A 21636-nucleotide genomic window follows, 5' to 3' on the forward strand; every position below is an offset into this window, starting at 1 on the left:
ATGCAGTAGTGTCGTGCCAACTACCTGATATGCAACATTGCAGTGTATGTGGCCAGCATTAGCTATTTCAATTTACCGATAAGGCCTGCTTTTAACATTTTCATTGCCGATATCCATAGAACTGGCACTTGTTTATTTGAAAAAGACCCAAGAAGCAAATATACAGTCCTCCAAATGTATGAATAAAAAAGTATTATATCTTAGTTATCAGGTGAGGATGAAAGCAAATAAACTATTAAAATAAATAGATATCACTGAGCCTTACCAAGTTTTCCTGCCATTTCCACCATGGCTTTCTTATCAACAGTAAAGATGGCTCCATTAACTCTGAAAAATCACAACTGCATGTTATACAGCAGAATTCAGATCACAAAGAGTACACTTTCATGATCAAACATAGCTGGTTTGTAATCGTATATGAGAAGATATATGCTTTGTTGTACTTTTATTTATTGTTTATTAACACAACAGTTACAAGGCAAATAAAGATTTATATTGCAATGATTATAGATTACAAAGAACACTTGTATTTCATAAGTTAATAAGTGTTGTGTATGTGTTTTTCACTGGAACTAGTGAACAATTGAACTTTTAGATTTTAAACACTTAGCAACCACACTTATTTTTAATTTTGTGTTGTTTTCACGATGCATAACCTTTCATTGTTGTATTTCAGCATATATAAAAGGTAAATTCATATGTTTATTTTTCAGGAAAGGTAGGACTTTCCTTTAGTATTTCTTATTCTTAGACCTCAGGCTTCACCACTGTGTGGACCTCATCACATGAGGACAGGTAGAATAATGAACATCCTAACAATCTGACAAATCCACACACACAGACTTGTGAAAAGGTCATATTAATTTATGCAGAATTAAAGAGGCAACAGACTACCCCTTTTTAGCACCTTAACATTATTTTAAGCCTGCATGCCAGCATAAAAACTGTGATTTTGTTTAAGTACTATTAAATAAATGAGATGCACTGGAGGATGGTGCCATGGAGTTATGCAGTAACGAGAGGAGAAGTTTAGGGGACATATAAATGACAGCCTATGGGGCCAAAAAAAAAAAAGAAAAAAAAGAAGTTAAATATGCGCCTGTAGTCCTTGTGAAAAGATCCTCAGATGCAAACATTTTGTATCCTACTCCAGAAAAACATTTTGAACTATTAATAGGAGTAATTATTTTACAAGTGCTCATAGCCATCATACTTACAGAATAGGATTCATTAATACCATCATTAATTTGTGAAGTGCCAGCATATTCCCTAGCAAGAATTAGCTGAACCAGGCAGCAAATTTTCAGACAGTTCAAACAAAGACGCGCCTTCCATTTGTAAAAATAACAACTAACAATAAGGGCAGAAGGAATAGATTATACTCACAATTTACAAACATTCACAATCCCCAGCTTCACAAAAGATGAAAGTGTGTTCTTTTGCATATCAGAAGACAAGGCTTCGTAACATCTTGTGAATCCTGTCAAAAAGTTACAGGACAATATTACAAATCTACCGTTTCTGGTCTGCTGCCAGTATTCTGGAAACGTGTCCTACTCTTTGTATGCATGCAGAACCAGATTATATAATATATAAATATATATATATATATATATATATATATATATATATATACACACATACATATACACACACACACAAATATATATATACAAACACGCATTATATACTCGGCATATATAAAAAACATCCTCTCCTATATCCCCCCAGGCTTCTCCTCACTTTATCGCTAGCTCTGCATGGGACAAGGGCAGCAGGGCATGAATGGCTTGGTCTGTGTCCTTCAACATCCTTGGAGAAAGTTTTTGACTGCATACAAATGTCCTTTATTCTCCTTAAGCAGTAAGAGGGCACTACAAACATTGGGTTCACCAAAAGCCAAACTCTATGGGAGAGGAGATATGATTAAAAGTCAACAACTACATAGAGTACTGAAGACAGCCTTAAAAGCCACATGCCACACTGTCCAGGAGAGCACTGCATTGGTCAAGAGCTAAAATCAACACAGTAGAAACTGGAATTCCAGCTGCCAATTTAGCCCACCGAATAGTCATTAGAATCCAGCAGGAGATCATATAAGACTTTTGCCCGTGAAAAAGTACAAAAAGAGCTTTTGCACAATGGAACTTCTGAGTACTGAACAGGTAGATTTTAAGACATCACACCACATCTGGAAAGTTCAGGCTCTTTGGAATTGTGAGGGTGCAGACACATGGATGAGACAACCAACTGTATGGCAGTAACAACTGGAAAAAGTGGCAACAAGCATATTATTTTAATGAAAGATTTTAGTTTTAGTACAGTCTACCATTTACTTAGTCTTCTGCTTGACATCTGCAGTTTGTTTGGACTGCCCAATAGGTTTTATTTCTGTTTATCTGCAACTAAAAGAACTTGTTTGGGTGCAGCTCCAAGAAGGCAATCTGTTACTACCTGGTGGTTATGTTGCACATCCACAGGCCACGTACAGAATGCAACCAGAACTCAAGACTCATCAAGTAGACAGGAACACTTGGCTGTGTGGCAGACTTACAGCACACCTTCATTAAGGACCTCTTATTGTTTTGTGATGACCTGGAGGAATTCATCTAGGACTTGAAATTCTGACCCCAGGATTGTTGTCCATCTAAAGAATGAAAGAAACTCTTGAGCTGTACATTGGTCAACTTAGGTGTGTTCTGGGGAAGAAAGCTACTCTCACCATCAGTGGCATCCTTGATAATCTTTTCAGGTACAAAACGGAAGAGTGCTTTACAAAAGAAGGAAGGGCAGATAACTTTTCTGAGGTGTTGTCAGTTGAGCAGACTTTCAACTAGAGAGCTCTGTGAACTACAGCGCTGGCTGCTAAGCTATACAGAAAGACGCTTCTAGGATACAAAACTACTGCTGCTTTAGTTTTGCCATACGTGTACCTTTTTACATCCGCTCTAAGTGTTGCATTGCTTATCTAGGAGGTAGAAAATACACATATATCTTCTGGCTTAATAGATGCCACATCAGGAAGCGGCATCATGGTCCTTGTAGATAGATGTAAAACCCAGGAGTCCACTGCTGGTAAGATCTCCCATAGTTCCAGGTGGCCATAGGAAAAGGAGTAAAGAGCTCCAAAGTTACGTGAGACTGGATGAACCCTGGCACCAATTTACAGAAGAACTGATCCGTAGAAGAACTACTGGCTGGACACATTTTTAAAAACAGATATGGGAATTTGACCCTGGTCTTTGGGGTTGGGAATGTTAAGTACTGAAAGTAACAAGCCCTCCCTAATAGCTGAGATCATAGAACAGAATGGCCTTCATTTTGCCCTCCCTGCCTGAGACACTCCCAGAATAAGAGGACTAAAAGCTGCAGAGGTCACAGAAGAAAATCCAATTCCCATCTTCATCACAGGTGGAAAGGAGTCCACTAGACCTGTGGCAATTGCTGGAGGACAGAGATGGCAGTGAGTGAGTCCTGCACATGGATCAGACAGAAGAAGGAGGCTTGTAGCACCACTTCTGCCATAGCCCTGGGGACAGCGCAGAAACCGTTACATGACAGAAAAAGAAAATTGTGAATTAAAATTAGGGAGAGTATTGTCTGCCTCCCTCCACAATATTCTCCTCGATTTTAAGTCACAATTTTATTTTTCTATTACATAAAACTTTCAATATTTTAAAATGTTTCACACTTGAAAATTACATGCACCTTAAAATTTTAAAACATAAGAAATAGAGGTTAGTTTTGATCTATTAGGTTTTCCCCATGCGCCATTACTTGGTAACTCATCTCTTTTGTGTCTTAAACGTATCAGTTAAGAGTGGTAGCAAGAAAACTATAATGGGACTAATATAATGGAATTTACAGAGGAGAGGAATATAATATAATATTATATTAATATAAGCTACCAGTGTGGAGAATGCAATCAATTAAGGAAATTAAAATAAAGTAACGAAAGTAGGACACAGTGTCCCGTGTCTCATGTCCTATGCAGGGCATTACAAAAAAAACAGAGGATGGCATAGAAGGACTTTAGACATTTTTATTCTAAAACGTTGCCAATACAGGGCTAGACCACCATATTTGAACTATGGTGCCCCTGTGGCTGCAGTTTCTCCACTATTAAGTTGAAACAAGGGGAAACATTTTATTGAGCCTTGCTGGGATATAGTACCACAGACACTACACTTTGTAGGAAGTTTCTATGATCTAAGTTGAGATGGAACTTTTAGCGATTCCCAGTATTATGACCCACCCAGGCTTCTTCATCCAGTGTGGGACCAAGGTCCCTATCTTAGTCTGCATGGTAATTCTATGAAGGAAGGGTAGCGTCAAGTAAAGTACCATAAATTTGGGAGATCATACCCCCTGACTGTTGGGTGGGATAATGATTGCAGTAAAGAAAGAAGTATTGATAGAATAGAAGTATAGGGGAGAGAATTCTACTGAAGTTTCATCAGGGTCAGCCACCGACCATGCCTGCAAAAATCAACCGAAAATTTAAGATCATCTTGTGTCCAATCACAAACCCTGGTCATAGACGACTAAAGGGGAGACACAGGATTGCCTCAGATGGTTGTCAAGGGGAAAGCCAGGGAGGTGATCATCAGTCTTGAGGATTAAATTAGTTTAGATGCGAGTTTAAGTGTTGGAATTAACTTGGTAACAGGAGGCATTTGTTTTAGGGGGTTAGATCACACCAACAAAATTGACACTGCTCTTTTTTTGCGCTTGATAACAGGCATGATAAGATTAGCGACATGCTTTAGAGTACTGCTTAGGATATAGGTAGGAAGTGGGTCTCCAGAATGAAGAGCAAGTCTCCCTTATGGAGTTTGAGAGTGGCAAGGAGCTTCCGTATCTTTTGAGGGCAAAGCATTTATAACAAGATGCAAACAGTGTAGTAGAGAAACAAGTACATAAGTAAAATGTAACTACATCAACTCTAAATGCAGGAAAGTAGAGACACTTTCGGATGATATGCCAGGGCCCCAATAGTTAGGTAAAGAGTACACAAAGTATTAGTATTAGGCTAAATGCCTCTTCAGTAAAGCAGTAGGGTTAGGAAGAGCCGAGAGCTCAAAATGAGGACAGTCCAAGCATCAAAATAGGTAGGAGGGCATACAACGGTCATTAGAATTCAATAATGCAACACTGCAACAATTTTAAACAATGTAGATAGATATATAATGTAACACATCAACAAGTGCAAATTTAGTGAACATAGAAACATCACAATTCATATATCATGGTTCTCTCAGAAGTCTCCCCGCAAGTGTCATGCTTGGATGTAATGGTGGGTATTATGTGGCGCGAGCGCCAACTAATCTAGTAAACAGGGTCGGGGAAAGGCAGAGATATATTTTATCACCAAATAAGGGTGTGAAATTCCACAAAGTGCAAAAAAAAAACGTAGTGCTCAGTCAAGTCCCAGTGGACCAGGCAGTTGATCTAGAGAACTTGGGAACGGTGGTCCATTCCGTCTTGGGAGGATGATACGAGGATGTTTTCAGGGATCTGTGGGGAAAGGGGAACACTTCAGTGGCATGACCTTCCTCTGCTACTATTTCCAGTTTGGGGAGAGTAGATTGGGCCTTGGTGGGGGATCTGGCTGTGTACATCACCCTCTGATGCCAGACTAGGATGCAAAAGGGGTAACTTCACAGATGCTCTATTTCATGCCACCTTAGCAGAGGGTTGATGGTTTTGAAGTCTCTATGTTTAGCCAGGGTAATAAGTGAAATATCTCAAATGATTTGCAAGTTGATGTTATTGAAAGTAACTGTCTGAAGTTTCGTGTTTCTCGCATTGATTCCTTTTTTGTGAAGTAGTGCATTCTTAGCATCAGTCTCAAACCAAGGACATAATTCTGAGAGTGGGGGTTTCACCACCCTTGAGCTTGATTAAGGAGGACGTTGTCCTTTGGTGTTGCGGAGGAGAGTTTAGGAAAGAACTTCTTGAGGTAGCGGTCTAGGTGAGTGGGCTCGCACTTGACGCTGAGATTATTCTGCCTTACTCTGTTATCTTGATCTTAGCAGCTGCATTTGTTGGAAGTAAGAATCAATGGACTGTTGGTATGCCACCACTACCTTGCGAGAGGGCAGCTGGTCTACTTTAGTGAGTTTTTGGAAGGTGCTGTATATTAGATTCTGGTTACCAATTCAGTGGCTCGGGTGGTCTTGTTAATGAAGGGAGCATGAGGGGGCCCGCTGGTGCATGCATGCTTCTGAGAGTGCTCTTTTATGATACCAGGCCGGTGTGGCTTTCAATGGAGGGTAGGGGGAGGGGGGGGGATCAGTGGACCTGGGTTAAGGTCGACGCAGCCACCAGTGAGGTAGGTGTGCTGAGCTAGACCAAGAGCTGGACGTCAGGGCACTCAAGGCAGATAGGCCCCAATAAAACATTTTTTTTAAATAAAAGTCACTCTGATGTATGAGCAGTTTGCGGATAGGAAATCCCCAATGCTAATGGGTTTATAACATTTCTCTACTAGAGAAGTGTGACTATACGTAATGGCTGTCTGTCACGCCATATCCACAGTGGGACAATTTATAAGTATTAGTAGACCTAGAGGTAAATGTATTAAACTGTGGTTGTCAAATCAGCGATTTTAGGCAATTTTGATGGACATATTTAAAACGACAATTTTATTGAAAGGCAAAACTCAATAGTGCTTGCACCTGGAAAACACGATTTCCTGGTCTCCCATGATGTAGCAAAGCATCTGCACTCACCAGCTATGATACGTTGTGTAACAAAACTCCTCAAACCAGATATATACTGCTTTTCTGTCAAGCTCTCAGTCACTTCCTCTGATAGATACATGTAGGCTAGCTGGAAAAAGTTGAAAGGCAAAAGAGAATAACATATCCACCATGTAAACAATAATCTTTTGCAAATGAACATTGTTTTTTTTCTGTCCACAAAATATTAACATATTTGCAAAATAAATGATAATGAATTGTACAGTAAATTTTATTATCTAGAAAAATTGTTAGTTATTTTATAGTTATATTGCTAACATTGCGTTCTCTTCATTGTGTGTAACTGTACCTTCTTATAGTTTTTAAATGGCACTGTTTTACTGGTATCTACAAAAACTCAAACCTTTTTTTCAAAAATGTATAGATCTGTATAGCGGATTCTTGAGTACTAATGTAGAAAATACTTCTCTTAACTCTTTTGTCATACCAAATTATATGTTATTCAGGAATTTCTTAACTACATGCAAATCTACCAACGGTGCTTAGCTGCTACTGCACTGCAGCGCCTTTTACTCATATTATTAAAGAAGAAAACATTTTTTAAATGGTAAGTTGGAAGAAAAAACACAGGCCTATCAAGTTCAGCCTTTCTTACATGCTAAAGAAAGGTTTGTGCGAGATAAAGCCAATTTGCAGAGACAGACTGTCTGTATATGAGGGTTCCTGTTTTATCTAGGTTCTATGTGGCCTGTACAGATACAATACCATTATAAGTTGTAGACACAGCCGCATTGAGAAATAGCACTCATTCGCAGGGGACACAACAAAATGTAATGCTTGGGGGACAGAAGCATGTGCACCACCGTGAAGGGTGTTGGGTATGTCAGGTCACATAGTGAGCGAGCCATGCCTTTTCCATGTAACACATTCCCTATCCCCTCACTTCCATAGCAACACAATCTCGCCATCACCTTTTAACACACTCTTTCTCCTGCACACACCTACCTTTTCTCTAAGGCAGTGGGAAGATTCAGTTAGCCACATAGTTCCATAGTAGCTCCTCCCAGTTATGTTACTGAATAATGTTCTAGATTATGATCTTCACTTATTTCTGCTAGCTCTTCACAGTGGTGTGAGCAAAAATGATCAATGTTTTCATTACTGTAATTGCAGTATTTGCGTGCAGAAACAAAGCCACGAGGTTAGTAAGGAACCTCATGCCTAATTTAATCAGCCCCTTAGTCTCTTATGAGACTAAGCTCACCAGTAGTACAGTGACAGTCTGAGCTAAATCGGCCTGGAGTTCATTCTTTCATCTTATCACCACTTTAGAACAAGGGCATTTCAGATATCCTCAACAAACCCAACAAAATCTCCACTCATTTATTGTCACAGGCTAAATTTACCCGTTTGAGAACACATCCAGTCAATCTCATTGTTCTAGTTTGTACGGATAACCCCACACTTATGAACTAGTTCTTAGTACTCCAGAAGGCATCTTGCCAGTTGGCACCTTCAATGTAGATCCAACCTTGATAAACTGAATAAATAAAAACCATTAGGGCAACAAACTAAACATACCTGGTAACACTCTAAGAAGGGCTGAAACATTTTCAATAAAAACATAGCTGTACTTGTCTCTTTCTCAGTCATGACCACTTCCTGTGGAGTTACATTTATTACATCATACTTGGACAGCAGAAAGCAGCCTTCTTCAAAATCCTGCCAGGGGAAAATGGCATTTGGTAAACAGTCCCTTTAGCATACCAGACCTGTACAGAGCACAAGACCCCAGAAGGCTTCTGTGATCCACTACACATCTACCCAAGATAATAAGGTGCAGTCACATAGTTGTTTTTTGTTGGAAAAATAAAATAAAATAAAGCATACTGCATATCCAATAAATTTAACAGTTCATCCTCAAATACTATACCTGATCCAAAGAAGGTGAAAAGAACCTGTACACTCCAAATTGCGTTAAGAGGTGAAAACATTATTTCCTGACACTATATTGACAATTAAATAATTCCCTGTATCAACATACTATATTGTGTTATCAATATCAGTCTCCCCATATCTTCTATTTTGTTAGGAAAATGTTCAATCCTTTCTTACAATTTCTATACAATGTGTATGGGAGTGTATTCTACGGTTTCCTGGCTCAGTAAAGAACCCTTTTCATGGCTGGAGATTTAATCTCTTTTCTATCATCCTCTGTGGGGACCTTAAACTGAACAGGTTTCAACACAATTTTCAGTATTAATATATTAGTACACCATGATCTTCCGAATTGAATTGCAAAAATCAAAACTGCAAACTCAAGGCGATACCTCACCTGTGCCTTATAAAAGGGTTACAATTATACTTTTTCTCTAGAGAAAAAGATCTAGATCCCGCTCAGTCATAAATTCACCCAATAGTGTTCATACTAAGGCTAAGTTTGTAACACTGTCATCTGCAAGCTAATTTCTAGGCATATAAATCTGCAAATACGTTTGTGAATTAATTCCTATAAATAGTGCTACATGGCTCAGAGGAGCTGTTTAAAACAATGTGTTTGATTATGTTAAACTCCCCAGAGGGTGCTGGTAGATAAAAGCCCAGATCCATTGTAGCACCTTGTATCATTTATGGCAGGTCGCAAACGTGTGTATGCAGATGAAGGGAAACTTATGACCTGCTGTGTGGAGGTAAAATCAGGTTTGTACGCCATATTGGTGACATGTTAGGACAGGATAAATAAATTCTGACTAAAAACGTTTTTTGTCAACAGGAGTCATAAAACCCTAATTTGCATTCTCAAAGGCTGTTTAGTTCTGACATCACAGGAAGGGGGGCTGTGGGCCCTGCAACTTGGTTTTAAAACTGCACTGTGACTAAGAAATTGTTCACTTTTGGGAGTCAATCTGATATTATAGAATGTCTCATTTTTCTGCTTCTCCTAGTACCAGAAACTTGATTATATGTGAGTTATAAAATAAAAAGGATAAAACACAGAATTGATAAGAAACAATTGCATTATATTTGTATGTCATTTTATTAACGGTTTTATCTTAAGCATTGTGGATGTATTTTCCATATTAAATTACACCTAATAAGTTCAAGTCTCTGTGTTCTTATGAATTCATGAGACAGTTTGGTCAAAGCGCTACATAATTACAAACCGGGAAGAACATTCTGGTCAGTGCTAACTCTGATTAAAGTAAATTGTGCTAGATTAGTTTCAAGGTAGAACCTAAGGCTTCCTAAATAAAAGTGTCAACTCTTCATAAAAAACCTCGGTGGTGGCATAGTTGGTACGGCAAAGCTAGTGTGTGGCATAGATAGGGAAGGATTTAATCATTTTAGACAGACAAGGTGGTTGTTTTTGGTTTGTCACACCCACATCACGCAGGCTCAGGTGAGTGCTGTTCGTGACACACTTGCTTACTTGACAGCGCAATTTCAGTTGTCAATGTGGCAAGTTCCTTTACCAATTGCAGGAGGAGCGTTCTACCAAAATGTGGGGTTCTCTGGCATGCCTTGATGCTCCATGGAATTAGAATGTAACCTCTACAGTTGCAGGTTGTGTAAGAAGCCATTTAGCCTAATTAACAACTGGAATCTCGAGTAGTTTACTTTCAAAATCTAGCGTGAGTTTCTCACAAAATGCAGGGTTCCTGGACAAGGACTTCTCCGGCTTGTTAGTTGTTGGGGAGAGAGGTATTCCTCCATAAAGAGAAAACTGACCTAAATGACTTTACTTTAAAGATCCCTAAGCTTACAGGGAAACAAATGGACAAAAGCTTTACCACAAAGAGAACAATAATTTTATGTATACCATCATTTATTACAAGGGGCAGGTGGTATCTGCTCCCTGGGCTGGACCCATAGTGGGCTACCTTGGGCTGGGCCACCTGCATTTTTTTCCCTTTTAAAATGTTCCCAATAGGGTGCTGAATAGAGTCTTGTGCCCCGGGCTAAAATTAGCAAGCCGTCCCCTGTTTATTACTATGAGTGAACTTGTTTGATTTGACTTGACCTTTAATCTTGTGGTGAAAAGTGGAGTGACATTACTTACCTTTTCTTCAAAGCCAGGAAAGAAGATGAACTCTTTGGAAAAAAGACTTCTCATAAAGTGAAATGTTTTGTAAACATCCTCTAAATGGTGAAGAAAAAAAGAAGATAGTAAGAGAGGTCATAAATAAATATTTTTTCATTTACATAAGTAGACTCGACAATTTGTAAGTTACTAAAGTTCTCTTGCAGCAGTTGCATATATTTTTATACTTTAAACATGATGTATTAAGTGCAAACACACAGTACAAGTGCACTTCTTTAACTTTACATGGATTTGTGGGCCAAGATGGCAGTGTCTGCAGGGCTTACATTGTGAAATAAAGAATTGGGAGAATCGGGGTCCTTCGGGGGCCAAAAGTTTTGAGAAGTACACAAATAATATTTTTCACAAAGTCTGCTGCCTTAGTTTTTATGTTGGCAATTTGCATATGCTCCAGAATGTCATGAAGAGTGATTAGATAAATTGCAATTAATTTCAAAGTCCCTCTTTGCCATGACAATGAACTTTATCCCAAAAACGACATTTCCACTGCATTTCGGCCCTGCCACAAAAGGACCAGTTGACATCAGGTCAATGATTCTCTTGTTAACATAGGTGAGAGTGTTGATGAGGACAAGGCTGGAGTTTACACTGTCATCTGATTGAGGTCAATCCTCAGACTGAAAAATTTAAAATAAGGGTGGTGCTTCAAATTATTGTTCTTCCTCTGTTAACCATGGTTACCTGCAAAGAAACACATGCAGTCATCATTGCTTTGCACAAAAAGGGCTTCACATGCAAGAAAATTGCTGCTAGTAAGATTGCACCTAAATTAGCCATTTATCAGATCATCAAGAACTTCAAGGAGAGAGGTTCACTAGTTGTGAAGAAGGCTTCAGGACGCCCAAGAGCGTCCAGCAAGCGCCAGGACCGTCTCCTAAAGTTGATTCAGCTGCGGGATGGGATCGCCACCAGTGCAGAGGAATGGCAGCAGGCAAAGGGTACAGGGATTGGACTGCTGAGGAATGGGGTAAAGTCATTTTCTCTGATGAATCCCCTTTCAGATTGTTTGGGGCATCTGGAAAAACGCTTGTCTGGAGAAGGAAAGGTGAACGCTACCATCAGTTCTGTGTCATGCTAACAGTAAAGCATCCTGAGACCATTCATGTGTGGGATTGCTTCTCAGCCAAGGGAGTGGGCTCACTCACAATTTTGCCTAAGAACACAGCTATGAATAAAGAATGGTACCAAAACATCCTTCAAGAGCAACTTCTCCCAACCTTCGTAGAACAGTTTAGGGACTAACAACGCTTTGTCCAGCATGATGGAGCACTTGCCAAAAGGCAAAAGTAATAAGTGGCTCGGGGATCAAAACATCAAAATTTTGGCCAGGAACCTCCCTAGACCTTAATCACATTGAGAACTTGTGGTCAATCCTCAAGAGGCGAGTGGTCAACCCCCCCCCCCCCCCACACACACAAATTCTGACAAACTCCAAGCATTGATTAGGCAAGAATGGGCGATTATCAGGCAGTATGTGGCCCAGAAGTTGATTGACAGCATGCAAGAGCGAATTACAGAGGTCTTTAATAAGAAGGGTCAACACTACAAATATTGCCTCTTTGCATAAACTTAATGTAATTGTCAATAAAAGCCTTTGACACTTATGAAATGCTTGTAATTTTGCTTCAGTATACAATAGCAACATCTGGCAAAACAGGTCTAAAAACATTGAAGCAGCAAACTTTGTAAAAAACAATACTTGTGTCATTCAAAACTTTTGGCTATGACTGTACAGATCAGTTCTCCTATGTGTCCCTTTCATTGTCAATGAACTCTTTGTGCCCCATGGTGATTTAGGCAAGCCACTGCCTTGGCATTATCCGATTGAACATTTATGGGCCTTCCTGTGGCTACATCATGAGCTTAGTCCCGTGCAGAGTCCCAAGACCCTGGAATGTGTCCGGAAGCAAAACAGCCCCTCAATCCCAAAGTCTGGCACCTATAGTCACCAATGTACAGTCTCAAATGGCAAACAAAACACATATAAATTTCCAAGCACAACAAGCTGAATATAAAGAATGAAATGCAAGTGACAAACTGGATGTGTGCATAAAGCGTAAGAAATAGGATATAATTTGTTTTAAAATATCAATATGTGGTGGTAATGCACAGTAGGTGTTCAGTAAAAAGCAATATTTATTAAAGCCAGTTGTGTAATGCTCATAAAACAAACACAATAGGTCTGGACCAGGAGATGTGCCTTCAAATACAATATAATACAAAAGTGAATAAAAGTCAAAAATGCAGAATACAATTAGACATCATTAATCACTTTTTGCAATGTGTTCCTTCAATGATAGGTTATATACTGTAGCATGTATTAGGAATAAAGTTCCAATAACTCTCCTATGAGTGCTCGAATGCAGTAACCCCAAAATCAATAATGGAAGCCCATAAACAGTCTCTAATATGTAATCTCTCCCAGGATGAATTATGGGAGTTTGGTAAAGAATCACTGTTGCAAATGGAAATGCAAGTCTGTAAAGAGTAACTCACCTGTTGATCTGTGCAGGCAATAGTAATGGGCGATGAGACTGTGCGATCCTCCCAGGTTGGTATGCGGAGCAGGGGGTTGTTGCAAGCTACGTGCATCTGGACTTCAACCATCTACTATTAGGTGCGGAAGGAGCAACGCAAAGGACCGGCATTCCGAGGATTTCATCTACAGGGTTTTTCATCCACACCCTGTTCTGCATACCAACCTGGGAGGATTGCACCTTCTCATCACTGATTACTATTGCTTGCACAGATCCACAGGTGAGTTACTCTTTACAGACTTGCATTTCCATTTGCAACAAAAAAAGATTCTTTACCATCCTGGGAGAGATTACATACTAGAGACTTTTTATGGACTTCCATTACTGATTTTTGGTTTACTACATTTGACCACTCTTTGGAGAGTTATTGGAACTTTATTCCTAATACATGCTACAGTATATAACTTCAAAATCAACTTGTTTTGGAACTGTGCAAATTGCACTGCCTTGAAGGTGGAAACCATTTTCCCCAGGATCTTAATGCACAGTTGAACAAACATCTGTCTTAACCAGTCTCTGTAAAGAGGATCTTGTCCTTTGCCAAGAAGAGCTTTGGCTGACAGATATCACACATAAGGCCCAGAAGGATGATTTGCTGGGTTCAAGATGATTGATGCAATCGTAATTCTCAAAAACATGGACAATGTCCGAACATGGGCCTGAACAAAGGCCACAAAGTTTGCCTTGAGCAGTAGATTGTTCAGGTAAGGGATGCCATTACCTCTCTGGAGTTTAGAGAGGCCGCCATCATTGCCATGATCTCTGAACACTCTTGACACTGTTGCCAGGCTGTAGGGTAGGGCCCAAAACCGACAATAATGGGACTGAACTACGAATCTGAAAAGGCACTGGTGTCATTCCCAGATTAGAACAGACAAGTACGTGTCCATGGATACCATGAACTCACCCCCATTCAATCCGGACGATGACCAACCTCAAGGACTCGATCTTGAACCGGTCTACTCACAACTGTACATTTAAGAATTTCAGGTACAGAATAGGTTGAAAGGCTCCAAGTAAAACTATTGGGAATGTCTGTAAAACTGGCCACACAGACAAATTCTGATGCTTGCGAGCACCAATAGACACAAATACACATGAAGGTTGCCAAAATGGACAAGATCCCAAAGAGCCAAATGGTCGGAACAATTCTCACATGTATAGACCTTGCTAGCAGTCGTCATCTCCCAATAAGACATAAAATTACTACAATCATCATTGCCACCGTTTATAGATCAAACACTCTTCTAAATCGACCATAAAATGTTAGTGTATGTGGCCAGTATAATGGGAGAAAGTTGGCATAATTCAGCAAAACTGAAAAGATATTTGGAACAGATTTTGATTTAAAAAAAATATACAAGGACGGCCATTGGAAGAACAAGATGTGCAATAAAGTAAATATAGATAGACTCTCTGTATCAGGCAAACAACTCTCACTTTGCTAGTCTGCATCAGTAGGGACTTATTAAATTGTAATAAGATATATATCTCTTGGATAGACTGCATTTCTTCCATCAAAATAAATGCTCTGCAAAGGCTACTACATCTCTTTCAAACACTCATCCCATGAAACTCCCTACATCCATCATCTCTACCCTCCAGGAGATGATGCATTTTGTTTGGTCTGGAATCCCCCCCCTCCATCTATCTCTGGTAGTTTGCACCTAACATTTGTAAATATTATAAAGAGGTTTGCTAAACACAATGAGCCTATTGCAGAGTTGGTCAAATGTGTTTGCGTATTGTAAATTCTGAAAATTTGCCCTGTTTACATACAAAGAGAGGATGCATATACAGCGTTGTGTGCATCGGACACATGAACCTCGAGAGGTGGAAAGGGGTGGTGTAACATATCTAGTTCAGTGTTCATTCAAATGTAGCTGGGGCAGATCAGCACAGACATGCACATACGCCTGTCAGGAGCCTTTTGTTTTGCACTTACTAGATGGTAGGTGCAAATAACGCGGTTCATGATTAGTCGCCAGCTCTAGCTAGACGCTTGTGATTGAATCTGGTAAGCGCTTACTTCACTGATCATGCATATATAGAATTCGATCTTAAAAATCATTTTTTGCTACTTTTATTCGTAAGTGAGAAGGATTATTATATACTGTACAAGCATAATAGTGAATGTATCTTCTGCTTATGATCTGGTTGTGTTTATGCTTATGTGGGGGTGATGTAAATCTGACACATATCTACAGGTGCAGAGCTGGATGCATCTTGCATATGGGTGGAAAAACTTGATTGTGAAGGATGGCATTATTGAGACTAAATTGCAGCCAACACATGTGCAAATCAGAATCAGGCCCAATGTGTACAGTGGCACTCCCTGCCAGGTTCTGGGTGAACATAGAAGAAGCAACTTTGGAATCAGCTGCTATTAGAGTCTCCTATAACTATTATCCCTGATGTTGAGCTCCCCTCTGGCCCAGCCTCATAATTGAAGATTATCTGTTGCTGTAATATATATTTAACATAGCGTGTGACTGATCTCTCCATAGTAAGCCGAGAAAAAAAAATAGTTACTTGGCAAAAAGACTTGAATCGTCATTTTTCTAAGAATTCCTTGCGATTGTGGCAGCCCCTCAAATCTCAAGTTTTTTCATCCTTTATCTGCCCTTTAAGTGTGACAGCTTCTGCTTGCTGACAGCTACTTGTGTTGCAAGATTGGAAATTTCTACAGTCATATATGCAATGGTATCCTCAAGGGCTGAGATGTGGTGTTCCTCTTCGCTCATGAGTTCTTGTTTTTTTTTGCAATTCTTATCAATCGGGATAGATCAAAATGGACTTTGCAAATTTAAACAGTTACACTCTCTTCAGAAGAGATCGCCTGCATAATATGTTGCATGGAAGGCTCACTGACATTTGATTGATCCGATGGAAAAGGATTTGACCGAGACTTCAAAGCAGACTTGTTGAAGATTTCCTGAATTATTTGCAATTAATGACCTGACAAATCTCTCCAATCAGGTAGCAGCTGTTATGGTCAGACTTACCCTATTTAGGCTATCCAGCAACAATACAACCACAGTCCTTTAAGGGAGTTAACAGTACAGAGGATACTAGAGTCCTATAAATACATCACTGTTGTGTTTTGGACTCCAGTAGAGTTAGGATATTTTTAAACAGTGATAAAGGACCAAGTCCTACAAAAGCTATGTCCTGCTGCACAGGTAAGAAAAGCAATGGAAAGTTTGACTCACCACTATAGAGAAGCAGCCAGAGATATGTTTTGAGCCAGCGTAGGGCTGCAGTGTCTGTGATTCTGCTCATTCATTTCTGCTGCTGTGTTACGGTCAGTAATTCCAACTACTGCAGTTATGCCTTCCCATTAGAATCTTATTTTATTTTTTTAAAGCTGTAATTGGTCCCAAGCAGCTTTTGGATTCTGTTTTGTGGACCAAACTGCACCTCCCAGAGCCAGCTGATAGGGCCCTCTTGTGTGTTACGAAGCCTCTCGCCTCCTACAGAACACCGCATCTGTACATATATGAATTTTCCACAAGTGTAGGCCACCAATGTAATCTTGGGCCCAAATGGAGAGAGTCCAATAAAGCGCGATCTGGAACTGAAAGAGGGAATCGCAGCACCTCCAAATAGCAGGTGGATTTTCTGGTACTTAAATCATCTCACAAAGGCAGTGAAGGGGTAAAATAAAACACACTTGCAGGATATTAATGTGGAGAGCAGGCAACAAGCTTCCTACTTCTTACTAGTTCAGGCCATGCTCTAATATTATAGAACATTTTAACTATATTCAAGTTCATGCTATAAGAAAGCAATGAATGACTATGATATTGATAGTAAACTGAATACCTTGCAGCACTTACCTCTTCTGCAACTCTGTGCCATTTTACCAGCCAAAACCACCAAGGCAGGTCGTACATAAGTATTGACCATCTGGTTCCTGTAAGAGGCACACATGAGCACAGTAACTGCTCTGTTGAACACCAGCTCTTCTGTAAGAATGCAACTTGGATTTTGTTCAAACAAGACCACCTCTCCATCAACAAGACTTATAATATTTGAGTGGAGTTCCAAGCTGGATTGGACCACTTTGCTGGCAGACATGTTATCTAAAAGGCATAGAACATTTATGTGACACATTTCTAAATGAAACATACCAAATCACAAAAGGACTTATTTTATAGGCTTCACATAAATTACATTACAAACAATGTACATTTTTATTTGAAATTAACCAATGTTTCTTTTTCTTTCTTCTTAATTTAAACAAGGGTGTTGCAGCCAACTAACAGACATGCATAGGCAGTCAATGAAGAAAGGGTATTTATTTCCCTTCAAAAAGAGAACCATGGTAGAGGGTCATAAGCAAATACTGCTTCCATGGAGACCCTCTGCACGATTACTACAAACTTTAGGCCTCATACCCACTAGTGTTTATTACATGCATTTACTAGCATTTTTTAACACCAGCAACATGCATGTAATCAGGCCTGGTTACATGACTATATCTAATGCTGCTGTTACTATCGTCCGTTAGCACTGTGGGAGAGTTCTGGTTTTTCAGAATGCATTTTATTCTATTTAATGCATTTACAGTGGGAAAATGCACTGGTGAAGCTGCGGTTTACTTGAGTTTTAACTCATATTTTTACTGCCATTCCTAACACTGGTGTATACCTGGCCTTACTGTAATAAAACTTATACCCAGACACACAAACGCACAGTAATACTTCAATAAAATATTTGCAAAACAATGAGAACAATACAAAGTATTTATAAAAAAATATTCATTTAGGTATAGACACAAAAGTATCACCTTCACTCTTACTGCACTAGTATACATAATCCACTAAAGCACAAAACACATTCATGACAGACATGTATTATATTACTTACACATTCACAAAGGCTAGAGGCTAGATAGATTTTGTTAGTGATAATTATTGTTTACATACCCGGCCATTCTAGACATCCTCCCAATGCCTCTGTTAAATCTTTGAGCCAAAGGGTCTTATCAACTAATACATTGTAGTTCAATGCTTGAAAATTCTGTAGCACAATGGCTGCTATCAAGACTCCAGGACTGAGCACCATGTTGGCAATTTGGTGAAGCTCTACTTTATAGGCAACATCAGAAATAAACTTTTGCATATCGTCTGAGGGTCGATGAGAAAGATGTCTGAAAAAAGCAAGGGAGAGAAGTATCTATTGTCAAGGCTTCTATCTTCTAGAAGTATTTTGTATGTATAAGTAAGCAATCCACCGATTTCACTACATAAATATGGTATCAATAGAAATGATCAGGCAAACATTCAATAAAACATTCAATTAACATTAATGTTTCTTTACAATGTTTCTAATCAAATGAACAACACCAATGGAAGTCAGGTAAAGCCAACTACAGACAACTCTTCTGATTAAAGTTGATCTATTCTCACAAATGTAAAAAATAGCAATTACATGTTATAGGAATACTAGAAATAACTTGGTATATTAACATTTAAACAAACCATGCATAAGAAAATGTAGAAATGCCATTTCAGCATATATGCATCACAAAAATCCAATGTGAAGCTAAAGGTAATTTACATAAAGTACTTTAAAAAATATATTCTATAGATTACTTTATTTTGATAATGTAATTTATATTGTAACTAGTTGTTTGCTGCTAAAAGATTCCCTTCAACATTAAAAAGGCAGTGGCCAAAAAGGTCACCATTTCCTCAATATTCCTAATATATTACTTACATATACTATACACACACACTAATAAATAATATATATATATATATATATATATATATATATATATATATATATATATATATATATATATATTATTTTACATTTCATGATGACTGTGCCAAACATGGCTATCAAATACTCAGTCAGCCAAAATACCTGGGGATAAGATTATATTGGGAACGGTTAAGTCTTCCAGATGCCAGTGATCGCAATGACATGGGCTTTCCAAAAAACACATGAATACTTCCAAAGTTGTCACTGAGAATTTTCCTGGCCTTTAGCAATCCCTGTAGGAAAAAAAAAACATATACGAGATAAAGATAAGTGATTCTGGAACTAGAAATAATAGGGCAATAGGGACATTGAAGCACACATTACTGATGTGGATTCTTTGGGTTTGGGCACTCCAAGGAGTTCATAAGCATAAAGAGTTTCCTCCAGTATTCGATCATAGCTGATGCTGACCGGTACCAGGTAGGTATCAAATACTTCTCCTTTGAAAAATGGCTCCATGATTACACTTAGAAGACCTGCAAAAAAATTACAATAAAAACCAAGAAACAATTTATACAAATAGAGAATATTTGTACCACAATTATTATATATATTATAATTATATTATACATACAAACAAACGTCAAATTAAAGTACACATATTTAAACGTGTAGATGATGCACTAACTTGGGGCAACATCTACAGTAAGGAGAGCAAGTGGTTTAATATTTTATAACATATAACAATGAATTAGATATTGGAATCAGTTGGTGTAAACAAAGCAAAAACTTGAATTGTTAAACAATATTATTATCATCATCATCCTTTATTTATAGGACGCCACAAGATTGCTGCAGCGCCGTACAGAATACAGGCAGTGGACCATACAGAGAAAACAGTACAGAACAATAAACAATCTATACAGTAGAGAACAGTAGAAAGATAATACCATGACTTCAAAACTCCAAATAAAGCTAGTAAAGTGATGTTGGAGCAGAAGAATAGGTAGAGAGACAGGAGGGAAGAGGGCCCTGCTCAGAAGAGCTTACATCCTAAGATCCTAAGGGGAGGGGAAACAGAACAGCAGGCACGAGAGGAGTCAGTAGAGGGGATCAGGCGCAAGAAGAGACCGGGAAGTGGGAGGTGAGGAGAAAGGAAGGAGAAGGTTATGTGGATGGCTAGTAGGCCTTGAGGAACAGGTGGGTTCTGAGAGCCCGTCTGAAGGTGCTAAGATTAGGGGATGGAGCGAGGGAGGTCATTCCAGTGGAGGGGAGCAGCATGGGAGAAGTCTTGAATTTTGGCGTGGGATGAGGTGATCAGTGCGGAGGAAAGGCGACGGTCATTGGCCGAACGCAGGGAACGGGCGGGAGGGTGGATGGAGAGGAGGTTAGAGATATAAGGGGCAGTGGAATGGGAGAGAGCCTTGTAGGTGACAGTAAAGAGTTTAAAGAGGATTCTGTAGGGAGTCAGTGTAAGGCAAGGCAGAGAGCGGAGGCAGAGGACGAGCGGCGTGAAAGAAAGATCAGTCTCGCAGCCGCTTTAGGAATAGAGCGAAAGGGAGCGAGATGGGAGAGCGAGAGGCTGGTGAGAAGGTTACAGTAATCGAGACGGGAAATGATGAGCGCATGGAAAATTGTGTTGGTGGCATCCTGAGAAAGGAAAGGCCAAGATGTTGCGGAGTTGGAAGCGACAGGATTGGGAGAGAGATTGAATGTGGGGGGCAAAAGAGGGAGGAGTCGAAGGTGACGCCAAGGCAGCGGAGATGGGGAACAGATGAGATGGTAGTGTTGTTGACAGTGATGGAGAGATCAAGAAGGGATGAAGATCTAGAAGGAGGGAAGACAATATAGTCTTTGATCACATTGATTCTGATCTACACAACCTAGATTGTATCATATTAATACATACTGTGTCCTGCATTGTTAAGAGTTCAAGGTATTTATAATCACTGCATGGACCTAAAGTAGTGAACTATAGAAAAACAACTACTGTCAATGGACTAAAATGTAGTTCAGACATCTGTCAAAGTGTTTCTCTTAGGGACTGGATACTACTTTGTTGTCCTTCCAAGCTATACGATCAGCAACAAATGAATAGGGCGCAAATACAAAAATTCCAGCTGTGGAGAACCCAGGAGCAGAGGGTTATGGCAGACAGCGAATGCAGAAAACAGGCCGAGGTCAAAGGTCACTTGCTAGATAGAATAGTCACAATACACGCCAGGGGTCGGGGTCACGAGCAAATCAGCAGAAATGAAGGTACAAGCCAAAAGGTCACGAAGACAATCCAGAGTTCAGGCAGGGGTCATACACGGCAAACAGAGTTCCAAAGGTTAACACCAAAAGTACAGCAGCAGGCAGCAACACAGGGATCTGGAAGCTATAACCGGCAAGGAGGCTAAGCCCTCCCTGCCTTAAATACAGGCATAGACCAATGAGAGCCTAGCTCTCTAATTACACAAGCTGTCCCCATGATTAAATAAATTAGTCCGCAGGCTTGCACCATAATTGCGCACGCGCCCGGCTGCCCATAGTGCCAGGACGCAGAGCTAATCAGAAAAAGCGTCCGGCCGTTGCT

The 21636-nt window shown here is 39.6% G+C and overlaps 1 protein-coding gene across 1 annotated transcript in view; it reads right to left on the reverse strand.

Annotated features, from left to right (window-relative positions):
* The window catches only part of GNPAT (glyceronephosphate O-acyltransferase), a 70956-nt gene that overhangs the window by 1370 nt on the left and 47950 nt on the right, over positions 1 to 21636 (reverse strand). The window contains exons 7-15 of the mRNA XM_075203467.1: positions 19443 to 19594; positions 19221 to 19351; positions 18275 to 18498; positions 17183 to 17428; positions 10765 to 10844; positions 8286 to 8426; positions 6735 to 6834; positions 1387 to 1480; positions 266 to 327 (exon numbers count right to left, since the gene is read on the reverse strand). Coding sequence (XP_075059568.1) covers positions 266 to 327; positions 1387 to 1480; positions 6735 to 6834; positions 8286 to 8426; positions 10765 to 10844; positions 17183 to 17428; positions 18275 to 18498; positions 19221 to 19351; positions 19443 to 19594 — 1230 coding nt within the window. The remainder of the gene's footprint in view (positions 1 to 265; positions 328 to 1386; positions 1481 to 6734; positions 6835 to 8285; positions 8427 to 10764; positions 10845 to 17182; positions 17429 to 18274; positions 18499 to 19220; positions 19352 to 19442; positions 19595 to 21636) is intronic.

The sequence above is a fragment of the Mixophyes fleayi genome, chromosome 3 (assembly GCF_038048845.1).
Source record: "Mixophyes fleayi isolate aMixFle1 chromosome 3, aMixFle1.hap1, whole genome shotgun sequence".
Taxonomy (NCBI): Eukaryota; Metazoa; Chordata; class Amphibia; order Anura; family Limnodynastidae; genus Mixophyes; species Mixophyes fleayi.